A 16,905-nucleotide genomic window follows, 5' to 3' on the forward strand; every position below is an offset into this window, starting at 1 on the left:
GTGTTTTAAATTGGGCTTCTGAGAGCCTGGCAATCTGTTGGTCGCTTAGAGTTATTGGCTCTGGGACTTTGAGTTCTTCTTGAGCCATCCTTTGGGCTATTTGTGCCTGTTAAGTAGCAGGAATGGAGCCCTAGGTTTTCACCAGAGCAGGGCAACTTAGTCGCTGGGTTGTGACGTCGTATGTGGGGGCGGGGTCAAAGAGGGACAATGGCTTCTCTCCGGCGCCCGCCGCCGCCACCCCCACCAGCACCACAGCCACCACAGTCACCAGGGCCACGCGCCCCGCTCCTCGGCACGCTCCTCGGCACGCGGGTGTGCCACCGCTGTCAGCCCTCCACCACTGGGTTTGCCCCCTGGGGCCTGTGTGGTCCGTCTCACTGCGCACGAATGTGCGACCTTGGTCAGTCTGTTCCGCACCCCGACTAGTTCTGGGCTGCCTGCGCTCCTAGATCTGCCCCGGCTGACCCAGCTCTGCTGCTGGCTCCACCTCTTACCGTCCTGGTTGAACGGTTCGTAGCTGTCGGAATTCCGTATAATTCGGTTTTCTGGCCTCTGGGTGTGTGGTAGTTCACCAAAACTTTTGTTGTATCCAAACTTGGTTGTGGGAGAAGGCACAGTGTTTCCACCTATGCCTCCATCTTGGCGGAAGTCTCCTGACCACCAGTGTTTTAAACTGTGCATCTGATAGGTTGGCTATCTCTTGGTCGCTTAAAAGTATTGGCTCTGGGGCTTTGATTTGTTCTGTTTGAGCCATAATTTTTTGGTCTGGTTGTGCCTGTTACGTATGAGGGGCGGAGCCTTAGGTGTTCACCAGGGCAGGGCAAGCCAGTCACTGGGTTGTGACGCTGTATGTGGGGCAGGGTCAGAGAGAGAATAATGGCTCTCGTTCTGCTCCCTCTTGGATTTCAGTCCCTTCTGCCGCTTCCCACAAGCAAATTGGGCCCTTCTGGTGCTGGTTCCAGGGTGGGTGGGTTTCTGTACATTCTAGGACCCTGTGGGTCTCTCCGATGAACTCTCCTGTGAGGCGAGGAGTCTCTCCTGGCACCTCAACCCCCACAAGTTTTTCCAATCAGTGTTTTTAGGCTTCAGACGGGGTCACTGGGGCCCTGGGTTGTGTGGTCTGTCTCACTGCCCATTTTTTGCCTGGTTTATCTGCGAGCGAACGTGTGTCTGTGGTCAGCCAACCACCTTGTGGGCCTCAATGAGTTTGCTTGCTTGCTCCCCGCACCGGGGTCTGCCAATCACCACTTTTTCCTGCTGCAATTCCTCTCCACTGGCCGCCAATTCCACTCCTCTTGCTGATCTGGATGAATGGTTCGTTGCTGTCTGACTCCCACACAGTTCAGTATTCTGTCTGTTCTGGTTGCGTTTTTCTATCTAAATCTTTGTTGTCCTTAAATTTAGTTGTGTGAGGAGGCACAGTGTTTCCACTTATGCCTCCATCTTGGCCGGAAGTGCATACTGTTTTTTAAATTGTCTATTAGTTTTATTTTTGTTTTGTCTCTCTATTGGTATATTATCAATTGGAAATGAAACTTTTACAATTGAATACAGATTGATCAGAGTTAAAACTTACACATGAGTTAAAAAACACTACCACCAAGTCTTCACAAAACCTTTTATTCCCCAGGAGCCACTCTCCAGCCCACACCCTGCTGCCTTCGGTGCCCCTGCCACCGGCCCAGTAACTATGACATCCAAGTCCCAGACACCTGTCTAAGGCCAGCAGGCCTGGGGGTCAGGATTCACTTCAGTCTCCCAAGTCAGAAACACTAGGTGGGTACCCAGTCCTGAGTCACAAGACCTCAGGGCCACTTGAGGAACTGAACTACCTCCTCCTCTGGGCACTGGGGTGAGTGTATGCACTGGCCTTGAGACCTGTGAAGGCACTTTGGTCCCAATACTATTCCCTGAGCACGGGTGTGGGGGCTTGGTCCTGCCAGAGGGCCTAGACCCTGAGTCACTACAGCCTGAGAAAGATAGCTGCCTCCCCCTCTGCCCAGTGTGTCTGCCACTGAGCACTGATACCACAGGCACAGAGGGGGCAGTCCCGTGCACAGCCTCTCAGGCCGCTCCTACCATCTGAGGGGTCCAAGGCCCAGGGAGGGGCGGTAACTGAACCCTTCCCCCTGGCTGAAAAGTGCTTCTTGCTTCAGCTGCATGTGTACCCAGGAATTCCCAGTTGGCCTTGAACCCTAGCCAGAACCCACCCATGATTAAACCACTGCAGGTTCACTACCAAGGAGAGGCTGGCCACTGTTTAAGGTCCAGCCTGAGACCAAGGGTGGAGTGGGAATGCAGGACTTTGACTCAAAGGGGCTGGAAGGACCAGCAGCCGCTGGAACCCTGGCTGAAGTGCTTCTGCCAGTAGCTGCCATGGACAGAGACGGTCCCTCCAGCCGAGAGTCTAGGGAAAATGATGAACATGGTATGAGCAGTACTGGGTGAGTTTCGAAGGTTGTGCAGGAGCTTGCCACAAAAGTATTCACATTCACTATCAAACATTCCACAGCACTCCCCTGTGCCCTAGGAGGACAAAGGTCTCAGCTTTCTGGGAGGAAGAGGGAACCCCTTCCTATGGGGGTGGAGACGGGAGCCTAGAGGCTAGGGGTCCCAGCACCACCTCCATAGATCCGCATCTGCTTGCCACAGATGAGGTCAGCCTGGCTCAGTGCATTCCACATGAGCAGCATCTCATAGGGCAAGAAGCGGTGCACCAGCAGCAGCTCCTGGTAGAAGCAGGGGTGGAAGGAGGACAAACGTGCTGAGGGAGACCTAACACCAACGGTGCGGATCCCGCTGTGTGAGGCGGGCCTCAGGCCCTCCTGCTGCAGGCACATGCCCAGGAAGACGTCATCGATGGGGAGGAGGTCTAGGGTGCGGGCGGCCCGGCCCAGGGCAGCTGCTGTGAAGCGGGACAGCAGGAAGCCACCACCTGCACAGTAGGGCGGGTAGTGCTCCTCCTGTGTCACTATCTTTGGCACATAGTACTTGCTCTGGGGGGCCCGGATGGGGCCTACGTTCTGGATCAGTTGCCCCACAAAGAGGTGGTGGTCAGGGTTGTGGTCCAGCAGGTAAGAGACCATGTTGTCTGTGTGCGCGAAGACATCGTCATCCCCATTGAGCACGAAGCTGGCATTGCTGCACCGAGCCTCCTGCCACTGTAGGAAGAGCACCTGTGGGCAGACAGACAGGGCACGAGGGCTCAAGGCTGGGACCATCAGCCTCAGTCCCTGTTGGCCGCCCCAGCCCATTGAGCACAGTTGAGGCTGTGTCCCCCTGTCAACCCAGCCTGGGGTCAAGGTTCCACCCTGTGGGGTGACCTCAGCAAAAGACCGCTCCTTTCTGTGCCTCAGTGTCCAAGTTTCCTTTCAGGCCACAGCTCAGGACCTGCCTGCAGGAGCACTGGGGCCCACGAAGAGGATATTCTGTACAGCGCCAGGAAGACTGGCACATTTGCGTTCACTGCTATTCCTTCCCACTGTGCCTGGCTGAGCGCTGCTGTCATAGAATTGCTCGTGTGGTGGCTACTGGACATCTCCCCACCCCCCCAGACTCTGGGCTGCCCCTGGGTGGGGCTGCGTCTCCTACCAATGCTGTGTTCCCAGCACCACTGTGGGCTCAGTGCCTCCTGCAGGCTGGATTACCGTGTGTCAAGTTGTTATTTACCGTGCCCTTTGGTGTTTTGGTTAAGAAGGTGGCTTGTTGAGGGGTCCTGGCCCTCTGCTCCCTCCCTTTGGTTTCAGTTTCCTCCATAATAACCTTTGTGCCTGCCACATACAGTCCTGAGGGCCAGCTCTGCTCTGAGTCCCTAATGCAAGCACAGGAGGCAGGTGTGGTCTTCAACCCCATTTATAGACCAGGACATAGAGGCTGTGCAGTGATGGTGCCTCAAACAAGGTTGCCTGACCCAGAAGTAGCCCCTTGATGTCTTGAACCCAGACCAGTCTGTGCCTGCCAGGAGCAGGGAACTGCACTGGGTGTATCTGTGCAGATTGCTCTTCCCCCCACCCAAGCTGGGTGGGTCCTTGGAGCCTCCACTGCCTCCTCTGCATGTGGATTCTCTACTTCTCACAGGTTCTTGTCCACAAAAAACATTTTTATGTTGTACACGCTGCACAGCGGGGGCCTCACAGGGGGACTGACCAGACAAAAACAGGCTGTGCTCTGTCCAGTCCCCGCATCCCCGAGCCCCACTGCCAACGTTATTTGAGTGTCTGGCACGGGTCCAGGTGACTTCTAAATATTATCTCATGCAATCCTTACAGTGGCCCTCAGAGGTGGGTGAGCCCAATTAATAACCAATTTCCCTGCTGAGGAAACTGAGGCACAGAGAGGTGAACATCATCAAGGGCAACACAGAGCCTGAACTTCAACCTGGGTTATCAGGACCCTGCAGCCAGGCTTGAACCTCTGGCCAGCTGGGCTTTCTCCCCACCTCCCCTAGAGATAAGGCCCTCAGATGCCCTGAGGACATTAGAGGGGGTGGGGTGGGGTGGGGTGGGGTTCGGGGTCTGCTGGTTCCCTTGGACCCTCAGAGGAGATGGTGGTGATCTGGGCAGGAAGCTCAGGTGGCCCCGATAAGGTGACTGTTTTCCTGCCAGCCCACCTGCTTGAGTGTGAGGTTGAAGAAGGTGTCGTGGAAGTCCCACTGCAGGATGTCGCCATGAACCCTCGCCTCCAATGCCAGCAGCTGGTTGACTTTGTGGGCCTCGTGCTGTGTTTGGGCTGTGCCCACCAGAAAGAGGCGGCGCAGCCAGTGGCCCCGCACAGCCCGCTCGCGGCCCCAAGTGCGCCGCACCACCTCCCGGCGCTCGTAATTGTGTGGTGAGGACTTGATGACCAGCAGCACGAAGACTGGCTGCGCACACTTGCTCGGCGGCACGTCCTGCAGCAGCGGGAAGTCCCGGCAGTGTTTGTGCAGCAGGAAGTTGCGCACGTGCTGTGGCTGCTCTGCAAAGTCTGGCAGCTGGGCCAGGGAAGTGTTGGCCCTGCAGGGCGCCCGCACAGGGACGGCTGCCTTGGGCAGCCAGCTCAGAGCCCCGGGGGTGTCCCCAGGCTCTTCCAGTTTCGTGCAGGGGCTGCACTGGGGTGGTGATGAGAGCAGACTGAGGAGGAGGAAGAGGAGAGTGAAGGTGCAGAGGACCAGAGCCAGGCCCACCTGTTGCGAAAACCTCGGACACCTCATCCTGGACTGCAGGGTTTGGGGCTGATCCGAGGAGATCCCCAGGGCGGCTCCTGGGGGAGTAACAGCCACTGAAGATCCTGATGGGCCAAGCAGTCTTCCTGAGCCACCTGTGGACCCCAACACCTGGTTGCAGCCTGCTGTCACTCAAGTTGGTAAATTATTGAAATTCACCCCCACCTTGTCCCCCACATCCCGCCCCCTCCACACCCCAGCCCAGCTGGACTCTGACAGTAGCTGGGGCCCGCCTGGGATTCCATATTCACAAAGGAAACTGAGACACGGGAATTCCAACGAGAGCCCCACAGACTCCATGTGCCCAGAATCCGGCCTTCCCACACCCAACCTGCTCCTCCTCATGTCCCTGCCTCAGAGATGGCCCAGGAGCCTCCTCGATGGAGACGGAACCCCCCTTTTTATCAGTGCAAGCTGCTGGGGTCCTTCCTGCTTCTCTTAACACCTGCTGCTCTAGAGAGCTCTGAGCTCTGGCATTGAGCTCCGATACAACCAGCACTTCTTTTTCTTCACTAGTTTTTTTTTAGATTTTATCTATTTATCTTTAGAGGGGAAGGAGAAAGGGAGAGAAACATCAATGTATGGTTGTCTCTCGTGCATCCCCTGCTGGGAACTGGCCTGCAACCCAGGCACGTGCCCTGATTGGAAATTGAACTGCGAATCTCTGGTTCTCAAGCCCACACTCAATCCACTGAGCCACACCAGCCAGGGCTTCTTCACTATTTTTAGTGATCTTTGACCTGAGCGTGGCCCCTGACCCTTTGCAGACCCAGGCTCTGCATGTATCAGCAAAGCCCTCTCCTTGGGCCCACTCCTGCTCTTCCTGCAAACTCGTCTCCACACTCCCTCCTCTAGGAAGCCCTCTTCCACCCCACAGAAGAGTCCTGCTTCCTCGGTGGGTGCCTCCAGCCCCACCGCCTGATCTGGCTCGGTCCTGACCCCGTGGGGTGGCCGTGTCTGGCTTTGTCTTCCAAAATCTGGGGGCCAGGCATCACCTAGCATGAGGCAGACACGTGGGGAGAGCAGGGAGTGTTTGAATGAATACATTTATGAGTAAAAGGTTAAATTGATTCAATTTATATCCGGCAAACCCTTATTCAAACTCAAACACCCCAGCTCTAATTCTCCTCTTCCTGGGAGCTTTCCCCCTCCTCTAGGCACAGCCCCAGGTGTCCCTTGTGAGTCCCTTTCCCAGGCTTCCCTGGACCACCTTAGTGCCTTCTTGCCTGGTAAGGTGGTGTCTGTGCTGTTTTCCTAAATTTGAGGGTCTCTTTTCCAGTGTGTTGGGGAAGTTCTGGATTGGAGCCAAGACAGGACTTAGCTCTTCAGCAAACACTTACTGGCCTGTCCCTGAGGGGTGCAGACTCCGGAGCCCGACTCCTGGGTCTGGACCCCGATTCCATCACTTCCAGGCTGTGTGCCTTCCACAGCCCGGACCTCAGTCTCCTCAGCTGTAAAAGGGGCTTCTGAACAGTCCCCAACTCACGGGGCTGTTCATGTGTGAAGGGACCTCTCCGGGATAGACACCTAAGTGGGCATTCATCGAGTGTTTGTTGAATGAATACACGAGCCTCAGCACTTACCTCAGCCCACCTCAGGAGATCTCTGCTGGTCTGGGGGGTCTCCTTGTTGTCTCTACTGGCACCTGGAACAGTGTGGGGCATTTAGGGGGCTCTGCTGGTCCCCTCCTGTCCCAAACGATGCCACCCAGCTACCGCCTGGGAGCAGGCAAGCGAGTAGTTTACTGTTTACATCTAGAGCCACAAATTGGTGCTGCGCAGGGACGGGGCCTGCCCCCGGGGCCCCTGAGGCTATTTCCCCAATGTGTNCGGGAATGGAATCGGGGCGCTTGCAGGAGAGGGGTCCCTTGCCTGTGGAGGAGGCCCTGTGACTCTCACTCAGCATCCGGGGGTGGCTGGGTTCCTGGGTGAGTTGGGCACAGAGAGGGAGCCCACCTGGCAGAGGGGACACAGCCAGCTGAGGTTGAGGAGGGTTGGCAGGATTGGGACCCTGACCTGCTGAATCTGAGGGTGATCTCTCACCATGAAGTACCAGTTTGGCCTCCCAGTAGCATTGGGCTGGTCCCATTTACAAAGGAGCATGATCAAAGGAGCAGGAGGAGCTTTTGTAAAAAGATAAAAAAGAGGGAAAGCCCAGTGAAGATAAAGCTTTAGATAGGCGTGTTACACAGGTATGAAGGTGGATTTGTGCAAACATTCACCCAATGAACACACGGGTGTTGGAGAAGGGTGACATGCCATTTGGACCCCTAAACCCTGTTTATAGTCCCAGGGCTCATCACAAATGACTCACTGGATGAGCCTGTCCTCCCCTAGAGCAGAGTCTACCTTTCCTCGGATGGGTCCAGGAAGGAATGTAAGGCTGGACTGGGGCTTGTGGTTAAATGCCAGCCCTGCCCCAGCTGGACCTCAGAGGGCATCTCTGGGGTCCTCTAGACTAGACCAAGTTCCTCTAGAGCCACCCCTCCCTGCTTTCCATCATGGGGTCCACCAGATCCTAAGGAACCCAGACGCTCACCCCCCAGACGCGGTCTCGTCTGCACCACCTCCTCTTCTCTCCTCTGCTGTTTGCGAGGAGAAGTAGTTCGATACTAGATTTTACGGCTAGTCCCAGTCCCACCTTTCGGAGGAGTACTTGTGGGTTTGAACTTTGGGTTTTGCTTTAGAGTTTGTTTTCCCGTTTTGAAAAGGAGTCACTCAGTCTTGAACCATCAGAGTCCATTGGGGCACATTTTAGCTGACTGGTCAGCTTGCAGCGGTAAGTCATTAATCAATTAGAAGTGCTTTGCCAAAGGTCTAGAAAATAGAGTAAGATCTCTTACGTGTTAGCTTTCATGTTGTACCTCATAAGGATTCTACTCAGAAAGGATTTAAAGTGATGTTTTAAAGAGAAGGAAATGATCTCACACCCATGCCCCTCCCCCCCTGCACACCAGCCCCTGGAGTCCTGGGAACAATAAGGCAATTAATGCTAATCCCCAAACTCTGTGCAGGTTGCCAAAGCAGCAGGGGAGACTGTTTGTCCTCAATGGGAGAGAAAGAAAATGGTATTTTTAAAAAATGTTTTATTCATTTATTTTCATGGAACAGGTGAAGGAGGGAGAAAGATGACACCAACAACAATGTGTGAGAGAAACATGGGTTGGTTGCCCCTGGCGCACCCTCAGATGCAGACCTGGCCTGCAACCCAGGCATGCGCTCTGACTGGAATCGAACCGGTGAGCCTTTGGTTCACAGGCCGGCACTCAACCCACTGCAGCTCAGCAGCCAGGGCAAAAGAACAGCACTTTTAAAGTCAAACTACTATTGTCTCAAGCCTGATATCTCCCCTGTGCCTCCTCCTTAAAGTTGTCAAGGACAAAAAAGTAAGAACTACCTCAAATGTTTCTTCAGGATTATGTAATCTGGAGAATACTTGATATTAAAGCTGCTTTAAGTTTAATATCTTTTAAAAGGATTGCTCTGGTTGGTGTGGCTCAGTGGATTGAGCACGGACCTGTGCATCAAAGGTTGCTGGTGTGATTACCAGTCAGGGCGCGTGCCCGGATTGTGGGCCAGGTGGCAACCAATTGATGTTTCTCTCCCTCTCTTTCTCCCTATCGTCTCCTCTCTCTAAAAATAAATAATAAAATCTTTTAAAAATAAAGTTCTTAACATCAAATATATGTTCATTTTGCCTGGGTATGCAGAAATAAGGTCATTTATTTACCTTTGTTACAAACTGTGTCAATAAAGTGGCTTGGGTAGCAGTGGATTTTAAAATCTCATAAAGTTGTTAAAAACTAATAAACAGATATAACTGAAATGAAGAGTTTTGATAAAAATTTTCAGTAATAATTATATATATATACCTAGCCATAATTTTCAAAAGTCTTTGGTAACTAGGAACTTTGGAGTTTTGCTGGGTTAAATGGTGAAAATTAGCCCTGGCTGGTGTAGCTCAGTGGATTGAGCGTGGGCCTGCGAACCAGATGATTGAGGTTTGATTCCCAGTCAGGGCACACACATGCCTAGGTTGCAGGCCAGTTCCCGACAGGGGACACACCAGAGGCAACCATACATTGATATTTCTCTCCCTCTCTTCTTCCCTTCCCCTCTAAAGATAGATAAATAAAATCTTTAAAAAAAGGTTGAAAATTATTAAATAGCTAGATATTTTGAAATAACAGGACACAGAAATATTAACTGATCTGAGTTTGCCTACCTTGGCTGCTTATTAAAGAGAAGCTAGAAAATGAATTTGGATCTGTTATTGAAGATATCTTGTACTTTATTTGAAGTATCTCTTGAAAATGTGAGTGTGTTTGCCAATGAAACAACCTGTTTCTAGAAGTTATGTAACATGTTCATTAAAGTATCAATCTAAAGAATGTTAATTACTTACTTTTAGTTGTCACCAAAAATCAAGACTTCCATGAATTAAGAATTTTAGTTAAGTTGGAAAGAAATTGCATGGTTTGGTAATAGAAGCTCCAAGGCAGGGATCCCCAGTCCTCGGATCATGGCTGGGCTGGTCCGTGGCCTTTCAGGCACTAGGCCGTGAGCAAAGCTTATTTGAGCTCCACCTCGTGTCTCCACCCACTTCTCTGGAGAAATTGTCTTCCACAAAACTGGTCTATGGTGCCAAAAAAGGTTGTCGACTGCTGGTATAAGGTATAAAAACACTTGTTGAAAAAAAAGAAAAAATAATTTGTTCTAAAGTTACCTCTGAGTGATTTAAAGAGAAGCAAACTGAAGAAGACTCTGTCGCAGAGGGTCTGTGTAAGTCGCAGGTTTGTGAAGAGAGACCTTGAGAGGAAATTACATGAGTAATGAGAACAGTAAATCCATTTAGATAAATGGATCTAACTATCAGAGGTAAGCTAATACAGAATTTGTTTGGTTCTTTCTCAGTCTGTTAAAAGGGAAAAAGTTGTTACTATATCTGCCTAGAAAGCAAAAATTCTGTATGTTAAAAAAATAGCTATGTGATATATTGTGTTAATCAGCTACTTGATTACTCAAAAACTCATAATCTTTATTTTAAGAAATAAATTTTGCTAGCCTGTATTTGTGTTTGATACTTTGACACCTTGGTTAAATAAATAATTTAATGTTGTTTCATAATGATATATAATCTTTTGTTCAAGCATATTTTACAACCTCCCCAGTTTTTAGATTTTAAAGAATTTTAAAAAGTTATATTTTATTGATTATGCTATTACAGTATCCCAATTTTCCCACCTTTAACCCCCTCTATTAGCAACATAACTCCCTTAGGCAATCCCAATACCAATGTTCATGTCCATGGGTCATGCATATAGGTTCTTTGACTACTCCATTTCCCTATACTGTACTTTATATCCCCATGGCTATTCTGTAAGTATTTATTTGTACTTCTTTTTTTTAAAAGATTTTATTTATTTATTTATCTTTAGAGGGGAAGGAGAGGGAGAGAAACATCAATGTATGGTTGCCTTTTGTGCGTCCCCTGCTGGGAGTTGGCCTGCAGGGAACCGGCCTGCACCCCAGCCATGTGCCCTGACTGGGAATCGAACCACAATTGTCTGGTTCGCAGGCCCGCACTCAATCCACTGAGCTACACCAGCCACGGCCTATTTGTACTTCTTAGTCCCCTCAACCTCTTCACTCATTCCCCCACAACCCCTTCCCATCTGTCAAACATCAAAACACTCTGTATCAATAATTCTGTCTCTGTTCTTCTTCTTTGCTTATTTTGATTTACAATCAATTATTGATAGATATGTATTTATTGCCATTTTATTATTCATAGTTCTGATCTCCTTTTTTTATATAAGTCCAATTAACATTTCGTGTAATAATGGTTTGGTGATGATGAACTCCTTTGTTTTTTTCTTGTCCAGGAGGCTCTTTATCTGCCCTTTGATTCTAAATGATAGCTTTCCTGGGTAGAGTGTTCTTGGCTGTAGGTCCTCACTTTTCATGATGTTGAATATTTCTTGCCAATCCCTTGTAGCCTGCAAAGTTTCTTTTGAGAAATCAGCTTATGGGAACTCACCTGTAGGTAACTAACTGCTTTTCTCTTGCTGCCTTTAAGATTCCCTCTTTACCTTTAACCTTTGGCATTTTACATATGATGTGTCATGGAGTAGGCCTCTTTGCATCCGTCTTGTTTTGGACTCTGTGTACTTCCTGGACTTGCTTGTATGTTAAATCAGGGAACTTTTCTTTCATTGTTTTCTCAAATAGATTTCCCATATTTTGCTCTTTTCCTCCTCTTTCTGGTACCCTCATGATGCAAATGTGGGACCTCTTGAAGCTGTCCCAAAGGCTGCTTACACTATCCTTGTTTTTTTGGATTCTGTTTTTTTTCCCCCTCTGATTGATTGGGTTTTGCTTGTTTATTTTTGTTTTTGTTTTGTTTTGGGTTTTTTGCTTCCTTATGTTCCAAATCATTGATTTGATTCTTGGCTTCATCCGTGCTATTGTTGTTTCCCTATACAATGTTCGTGATTTCAGTTACTGTACCCTTCACTTCTGACTGGATCTTTTTTATGTTATTGAGATCCTCACTAAGTTCCTTGAGCATTCTTATAACCAGTGTTCTGAACTCTGCATTTGATAGATTATCTCCATTTTGTTTAGCTCTTTTTTCTGGAGTTTTGACCTGCCCTTTCATTGGGGCCATGTTTCTTTGTCTCCTCATTTGGCAGCCTCCCTCTGTTCCTTTCCATGTATTAGGCAGAGCTGCTTTGACTCCATGTCTTGGTAGTGTGGCCTAATGTAGTAGTTGTCCTGTAGGGTCCAGTGGCACAGCCTCTCCCTCACCCAAGCTAGGTACTCAAGGTGTGCCCTTTGTATGGGCTGAGTACACATGTCAGCTCTTGTAGTTGAGCCTCGGTTGCTGTTGGCAGGTCACTGAGAGGGATTTACCCAGGCCAGTCAGCTGCAAGGACTGGCTGCGACCACTGACCACCAACTGCCACGTCCTCTTCCAACCATGTTGTCTGACAAGGTCTGGGCATAGAGGACTCGAGTTCAAGGAACTCATCTCCACGGAAGAGAACATGGCATCCAAAATGTGTTAACAATTGGCTGTTTTATTTTAATTATTTTACTCTTGCTATTGAATATAGGCATTGTACTGTACTTACTTATTCCTGTAAAAATCACCCAAGAGGAAGGGACAGTTCAGGGGAAAACATCAGTATTCCCCACAGAACTGCCTGAAAGGATGGAAAAATCCCCTCTAATGAAATAGCCCCTGGATGTCTAAAGTTGTTGGAATAACAGCCCCTCCTTTACCTTGAATAGGAATATATATCAATTAGAATTAGACAGACAAAGAAACAGGAGAAGCTGGTTAGCTACTACAAACTAAGCACGAAGAAACTATGACCAAGGAGTTAGAGTCCATAGTACATAAATAAATATTTTAGACAGAAAGATAGATAGCTAAGTTAGACATCACAAGGCTTATAATGAATTTCCTAACCTCTGCTTGGTCTAGCATACCTTTTGCCCCGTGACAAACTCTGAGAACTTTAATAAACAATAAGACATTCAAACTCTGTACATAGAGCTATTTCAAATTGTCTGATTAATAGTTCTCCTGGTCAAAACAACTTTTGTTTAACATAACTGAAACTATGGAAATTATTGTACTTCTCCTGGTTACCTTTGTATTGATTTTTTTTTGCTTAACTGGTCATGCTATGCACCTGCAAATGTTAATCACTACCAAAAATGAAAATATAAAAACCTGCTTGTACTTGCAATAAACGGAACAGAACTTCACTGTCCTTTGAGGCATGTTGTCGTCTGTTACCCATTGCCGACGCCTTACCCACCTTTCAGGAATCCCTGGACCCTGCTGCGGCTGGACCGCGGCAACCAACCTCCACCCTCTGTCAATGATCAGCTATGCAGAGGCAGGGTGGTGGTGCTCCAACATGGTCTGTAGCTGTCTACTTGGGTGCACAGGCTCTGGGGTTTCCCAGGTGGTGGAGGCAAAGGTCAGCTTACACCTGTGTTCTGCCCAGGGCCATTCTGCATGAACTATAAAGCAATCTGAGATGGTTGCTACTTGTGCTGGGCTGAAGTCAGCTCAGGTGAAACCAAACTGTGAATCTAGGCTGAATGCTACTAGTTCCAGGCCTGTGGCCACTTAGCAAGACGTATGGGATGTTGCTTGTTTGATAGGTTTTGGGAAGTTCTGAAGCATGAGCCAAGACTGACAATTCATATAGAAAAGTCACAGTTAAAGTTTGGGTGGGCTTGTATGTCGGGTGGGATGGAATCTCAGAGGACCTCCACGGCAGGGCAAACAGTTTTAGCCAAGTTGATGGAGTCTCAGGTATGGCAGCCCTCTGCTGGCTCTGTAGTTCTTTGTGGGGAGGTTCCAAAAAGAGACAACCTCTGCCCACCTTTCCATCTGAGAGAAAGTTGTCCCTCATCTCCAACCTTGATGCCAGACACTTTGGTCCCTCCCTGTATACCACTGGTACTTTCAGGTTGCTTCCCTGGTGCTGGAGCTCAGAGGGAGTGAATCTGAGTAAGTCCATGTGTGAGTTCTTTAAGGCTAGGGTCCCCTATTTCCTTCCTCTCCATTTGTGGATGTCACTTTAATTACTGCCTGAGCTCTGCCTCCTGTCTCCCCTTCTCCCACCCCGGTCCGTGGAAAAACTGTCTTCCACAAAAACACTCCCTGGTACCAAAAAGGTTGGGGATGCTGCTTAAAGGAAACGGCTCAGGACTACATGAGTTTCTTCTACCAACTCAGTCTCTGCTCTTTTTTGGAACCAGAAGTTATGGGGACTTATCTTCTTGGCACTAGAATGCTGGACTGGTGGTCATGGTGTGGGACTCAGTCTCCTTGCTCCCAAGATATCCCTCCTAAATTTGTATCTACCACACGTGAATAGGGGACTAGCCCATTCCATGTTTCCACGTTTCTGACCGCTCTGGATGGATGTGGTTTCTTTAATTCTATACAGTCAAACTTTCACTCACCTCCATTTCTGATGGTTCTAAGAGATGGTTGTTCTGTATTTTAGTTGAAATTTTGATGTGGTTTTGCAAGAAGGGGAGCCATGTTTACCAGAAGTCCAAGAAATTTTTCTATTCCTAAATTGGTTTTGCGTCATTCCAGTGTGTCCCTGCAAGGCCTCAGGGATTGGTTTCTTCTGCATGTTAAGAAACTTTGAGCGCTGGCTGCTGTGGCCCAGTGGACTGGGTGCCAGTCTGCAAGCCAAAGGGTTGTTAAGGTTTGATTCCTAGTCAAGGCACGTGACTGGGCTGTGGGCGAGGTCCCCAGTAGCGGGCATGTGAGAGGCATCCACACATTGATGTTTCTCTCCCTCTCTTTCTCCCTCCCTTCCACTCTAAAAATTAAAAAAATCAAAAAAATCTTTAAATAAAAAAAGAAACTTTGAACTAATTATACATATTTAATGTTTCAAGTACATGGGAAGCTTGTAAAATAAAGAAATAATAAGTATGTTCTATTTGTATATACATATTTTATTGTTAATGTAGATGTTCAAAAGATTATATAAAAATCTCCGAGAGTCACGATGTTCAGATATACTTTCATTTATAATTTTAGTTGTTATCTTAAAATGTTGTTACAGGAAAGCAAATCCTTTGCCAATTGCATTCTAATCAAATCTGTAACTATTTTACTTTAAACATTTTTTTTATCATTGGAAGACAGTCATTGTTTTACTCTAATGCCTTTGCAAAAACATACTACATCTTTGGACGGGTTTACGGAAAGGACTCTGACATACTCCAAATTTATCTAAACTACAGGTGTCAACGCTGGGCATAGTTTCGAAGTAAATGAAGATTTACAGAACTCCAAGAAATAACTGGATTCATGGAAATACTGGCAAATCATCAAGGCAAACAAAAATTAATCATGGGACATAGTAAAACTGAGGACAATTGTGGCTTTTGTAACTTTTTGTTGAAAAGTATTGCTGACTCTTAATCTTTTGTTTCTCATATATAAGAAAAGAAATTTTTTTTCTTAAAGCTATTTGGTAATCTATACTTTCACAGGCAATATTGAGGCATTTGTATTTTCTCCCGACCCGATCCCTCTGGAATGTGGGGATGCTTAATGGGTGAGTGTTATTATTCCATGGCAATATGTATGTTTGCATAAATCCAGTACGAATCTGATTTCTATATAACAGGACACATAAAGCCAGGTTCCAATGGTGGTTTTATTAACCAAGTCTTTGTCTGGCATGTCATGACCAAAAGACCCATGCCTGGTCTCTGGATGTCACCAGACAGCCTTAAGGAATCAAGATTGATTCTCAAAGCCAATAACAGCCATGGCAGAAATGACCTGGTACCTTGCTTGGTCATGTGGCTCATGGCAGTCTTTCCAGGTAGAGAACGAAGGTTGCTTTCCTGAAAGATGGCATGGAAAGATCCTCAGGGCACTTTGGGGACCATGAGAACCTGGGGTATACACCCAAACCTATCAGTACTGCAGGCAAAGCCAGATGACAATGGTGTGGCTTTGCTTCTGTGCCCTGAGGGCTGACTAAAGCTCAGTCTAAAGGTTCCTTCTGAAATTCCAGCAAAGCAGATTTGAAAGAGCCTATATGATCAATTACTCTTCTGGCTGTGTTTATGCGAATAAGCAGGCCACATTGAGACTGGACTAAATGCAATCTCTTTGATTAAAATGAGGGTGATTTTAGGGAGAGAAATTGTGTTTCAGTGGAAATCACAACGCCTAATTATCACCCTCAAACTGAATTGGATCCTGAATTTTTCTAGTGTCCTTTGAAACTACCACTTCATTTTTCTTCTGTCCTTTGAATTGGGATCATTGAGAACTACTGATGCAGTGTCAACCGTACACTGGCACCAGAGACATTTAAACTACAGATAAAGAAACCTATCAGATCGCCATGCTTTATTTCATTCCAGCAGAAGCCTTGCATTTGGAAGCCTTCTCATCCAACACTCTTGTAGATTCAGAACTGGTCTACGATTTTCTGTGTTCATCAACCTTTGTGTTCTTCTTGTTTTCACAGAGTGCACACCATGACCTTAGTTAACCTAGTTGCTTACTTACACAGTATAGGCCTCCCTTTAGAAGCACACCAGCATCACCGCCTCTCGAAATGAGACTCAGTGGTTCGGGTGAAGGGACTTGTTGTCAGGACTAGATGATTGAATTGCATACAACAATTCCATATCAAAATGATGATGCTCTGAGGATTCCAGCCTACCTCTACTTTGGAAGGATCAGCTCACAGTCTCTCTGTTTGAATCTCAGATCCCATTCCCTTGTGTCCCTTAGATCAGCAGGAAGAGACTTCCATACCTTACGTGGCAGGAACACAAATGACCTTTGACAGCAGGAATCAGTTACTGATCAGAGAATTCCCTCCCTTATCATTGTTAAAACATTTTAATGGGATGAAAGTCTCTGAGTGGGGAATGACACAGGATAGCGAGCAGCTATGAAATCTCCTGAGCAAGTAGGGTGGAAAACTGAGACAAGAAAATTAAAGAAAGCCAAACAGTTGAAGCAACTTACAGCCCACTGATGAATCACAAGACCTCATCTCCCCTGAGGACACTGGAGAGCAAATGGTTTATACCTCTCCTCCCCTAACCAGATAACATGTAGCTTTGTGGGCCATAAACCAAAGGTGTGGGGGAAGAGAGGATTGCCAGTGTAGAGGGAGAGAT

General features: G+C 47.9%; 1 protein-coding gene across 1 annotated transcript; it reads right to left on the reverse strand.

Moving 5' to 3' along the window:
* Positions 1-1,604: 1,604 nt before the first annotated feature.
* On the reverse strand, positions 1,605-5,212 carry LOC118975182 (N-acetyllactosaminide beta-1,3-N-acetylglucosaminyltransferase 3-like). Its single transcript, XM_037028972.1, has 2 exons — positions 4,610-5,212; positions 1,605-3,176 (listed from the first exon to the last, which is right to left on the reverse strand). Exons 1-2 carry the CDS (start codon positions 5,186-5,188, stop codon positions 2,598-2,600), a joined length of 1,158 nt encoding a protein of 385 aa, XP_036884867.1. The 5' UTR covers positions 5,189-5,212; the 3' UTR covers positions 1,605-2,597.
* Between the last annotated feature and the right edge of the window lie 11,693 nt (positions 5,213-16,905).

The sequence above is a fragment of the Sturnira hondurensis genome, unplaced genomic scaffold (genome assembly GCF_014824575.4).
Source record: "Sturnira hondurensis isolate 20B ecotype Veracruz unplaced genomic scaffold, ASM1482457v3 Scaffold0020119, whole genome shotgun sequence".
Taxonomy (NCBI): domain Eukaryota; kingdom Metazoa; phylum Chordata; class Mammalia; order Chiroptera; family Phyllostomidae; genus Sturnira; species Sturnira hondurensis.

Bases quoted from the DNA above. Each gene is read 5' to 3' on its own strand.
- LOC118975182 (XM_037028972.1), bottom strand. From the start codon at position 5,188: ATGAGGTGTCCGAGGTTTTCGCAACAGGTGGGCCTGGCTCTGGTCCTC. The intron at 3,177-4,609 runs GTGGGCTGGCAG...GTCTGCCCACAG, and splicing joins TCAACCTCACACTCAAGCAG to GTGCTCTTCCTACAGTGGCA.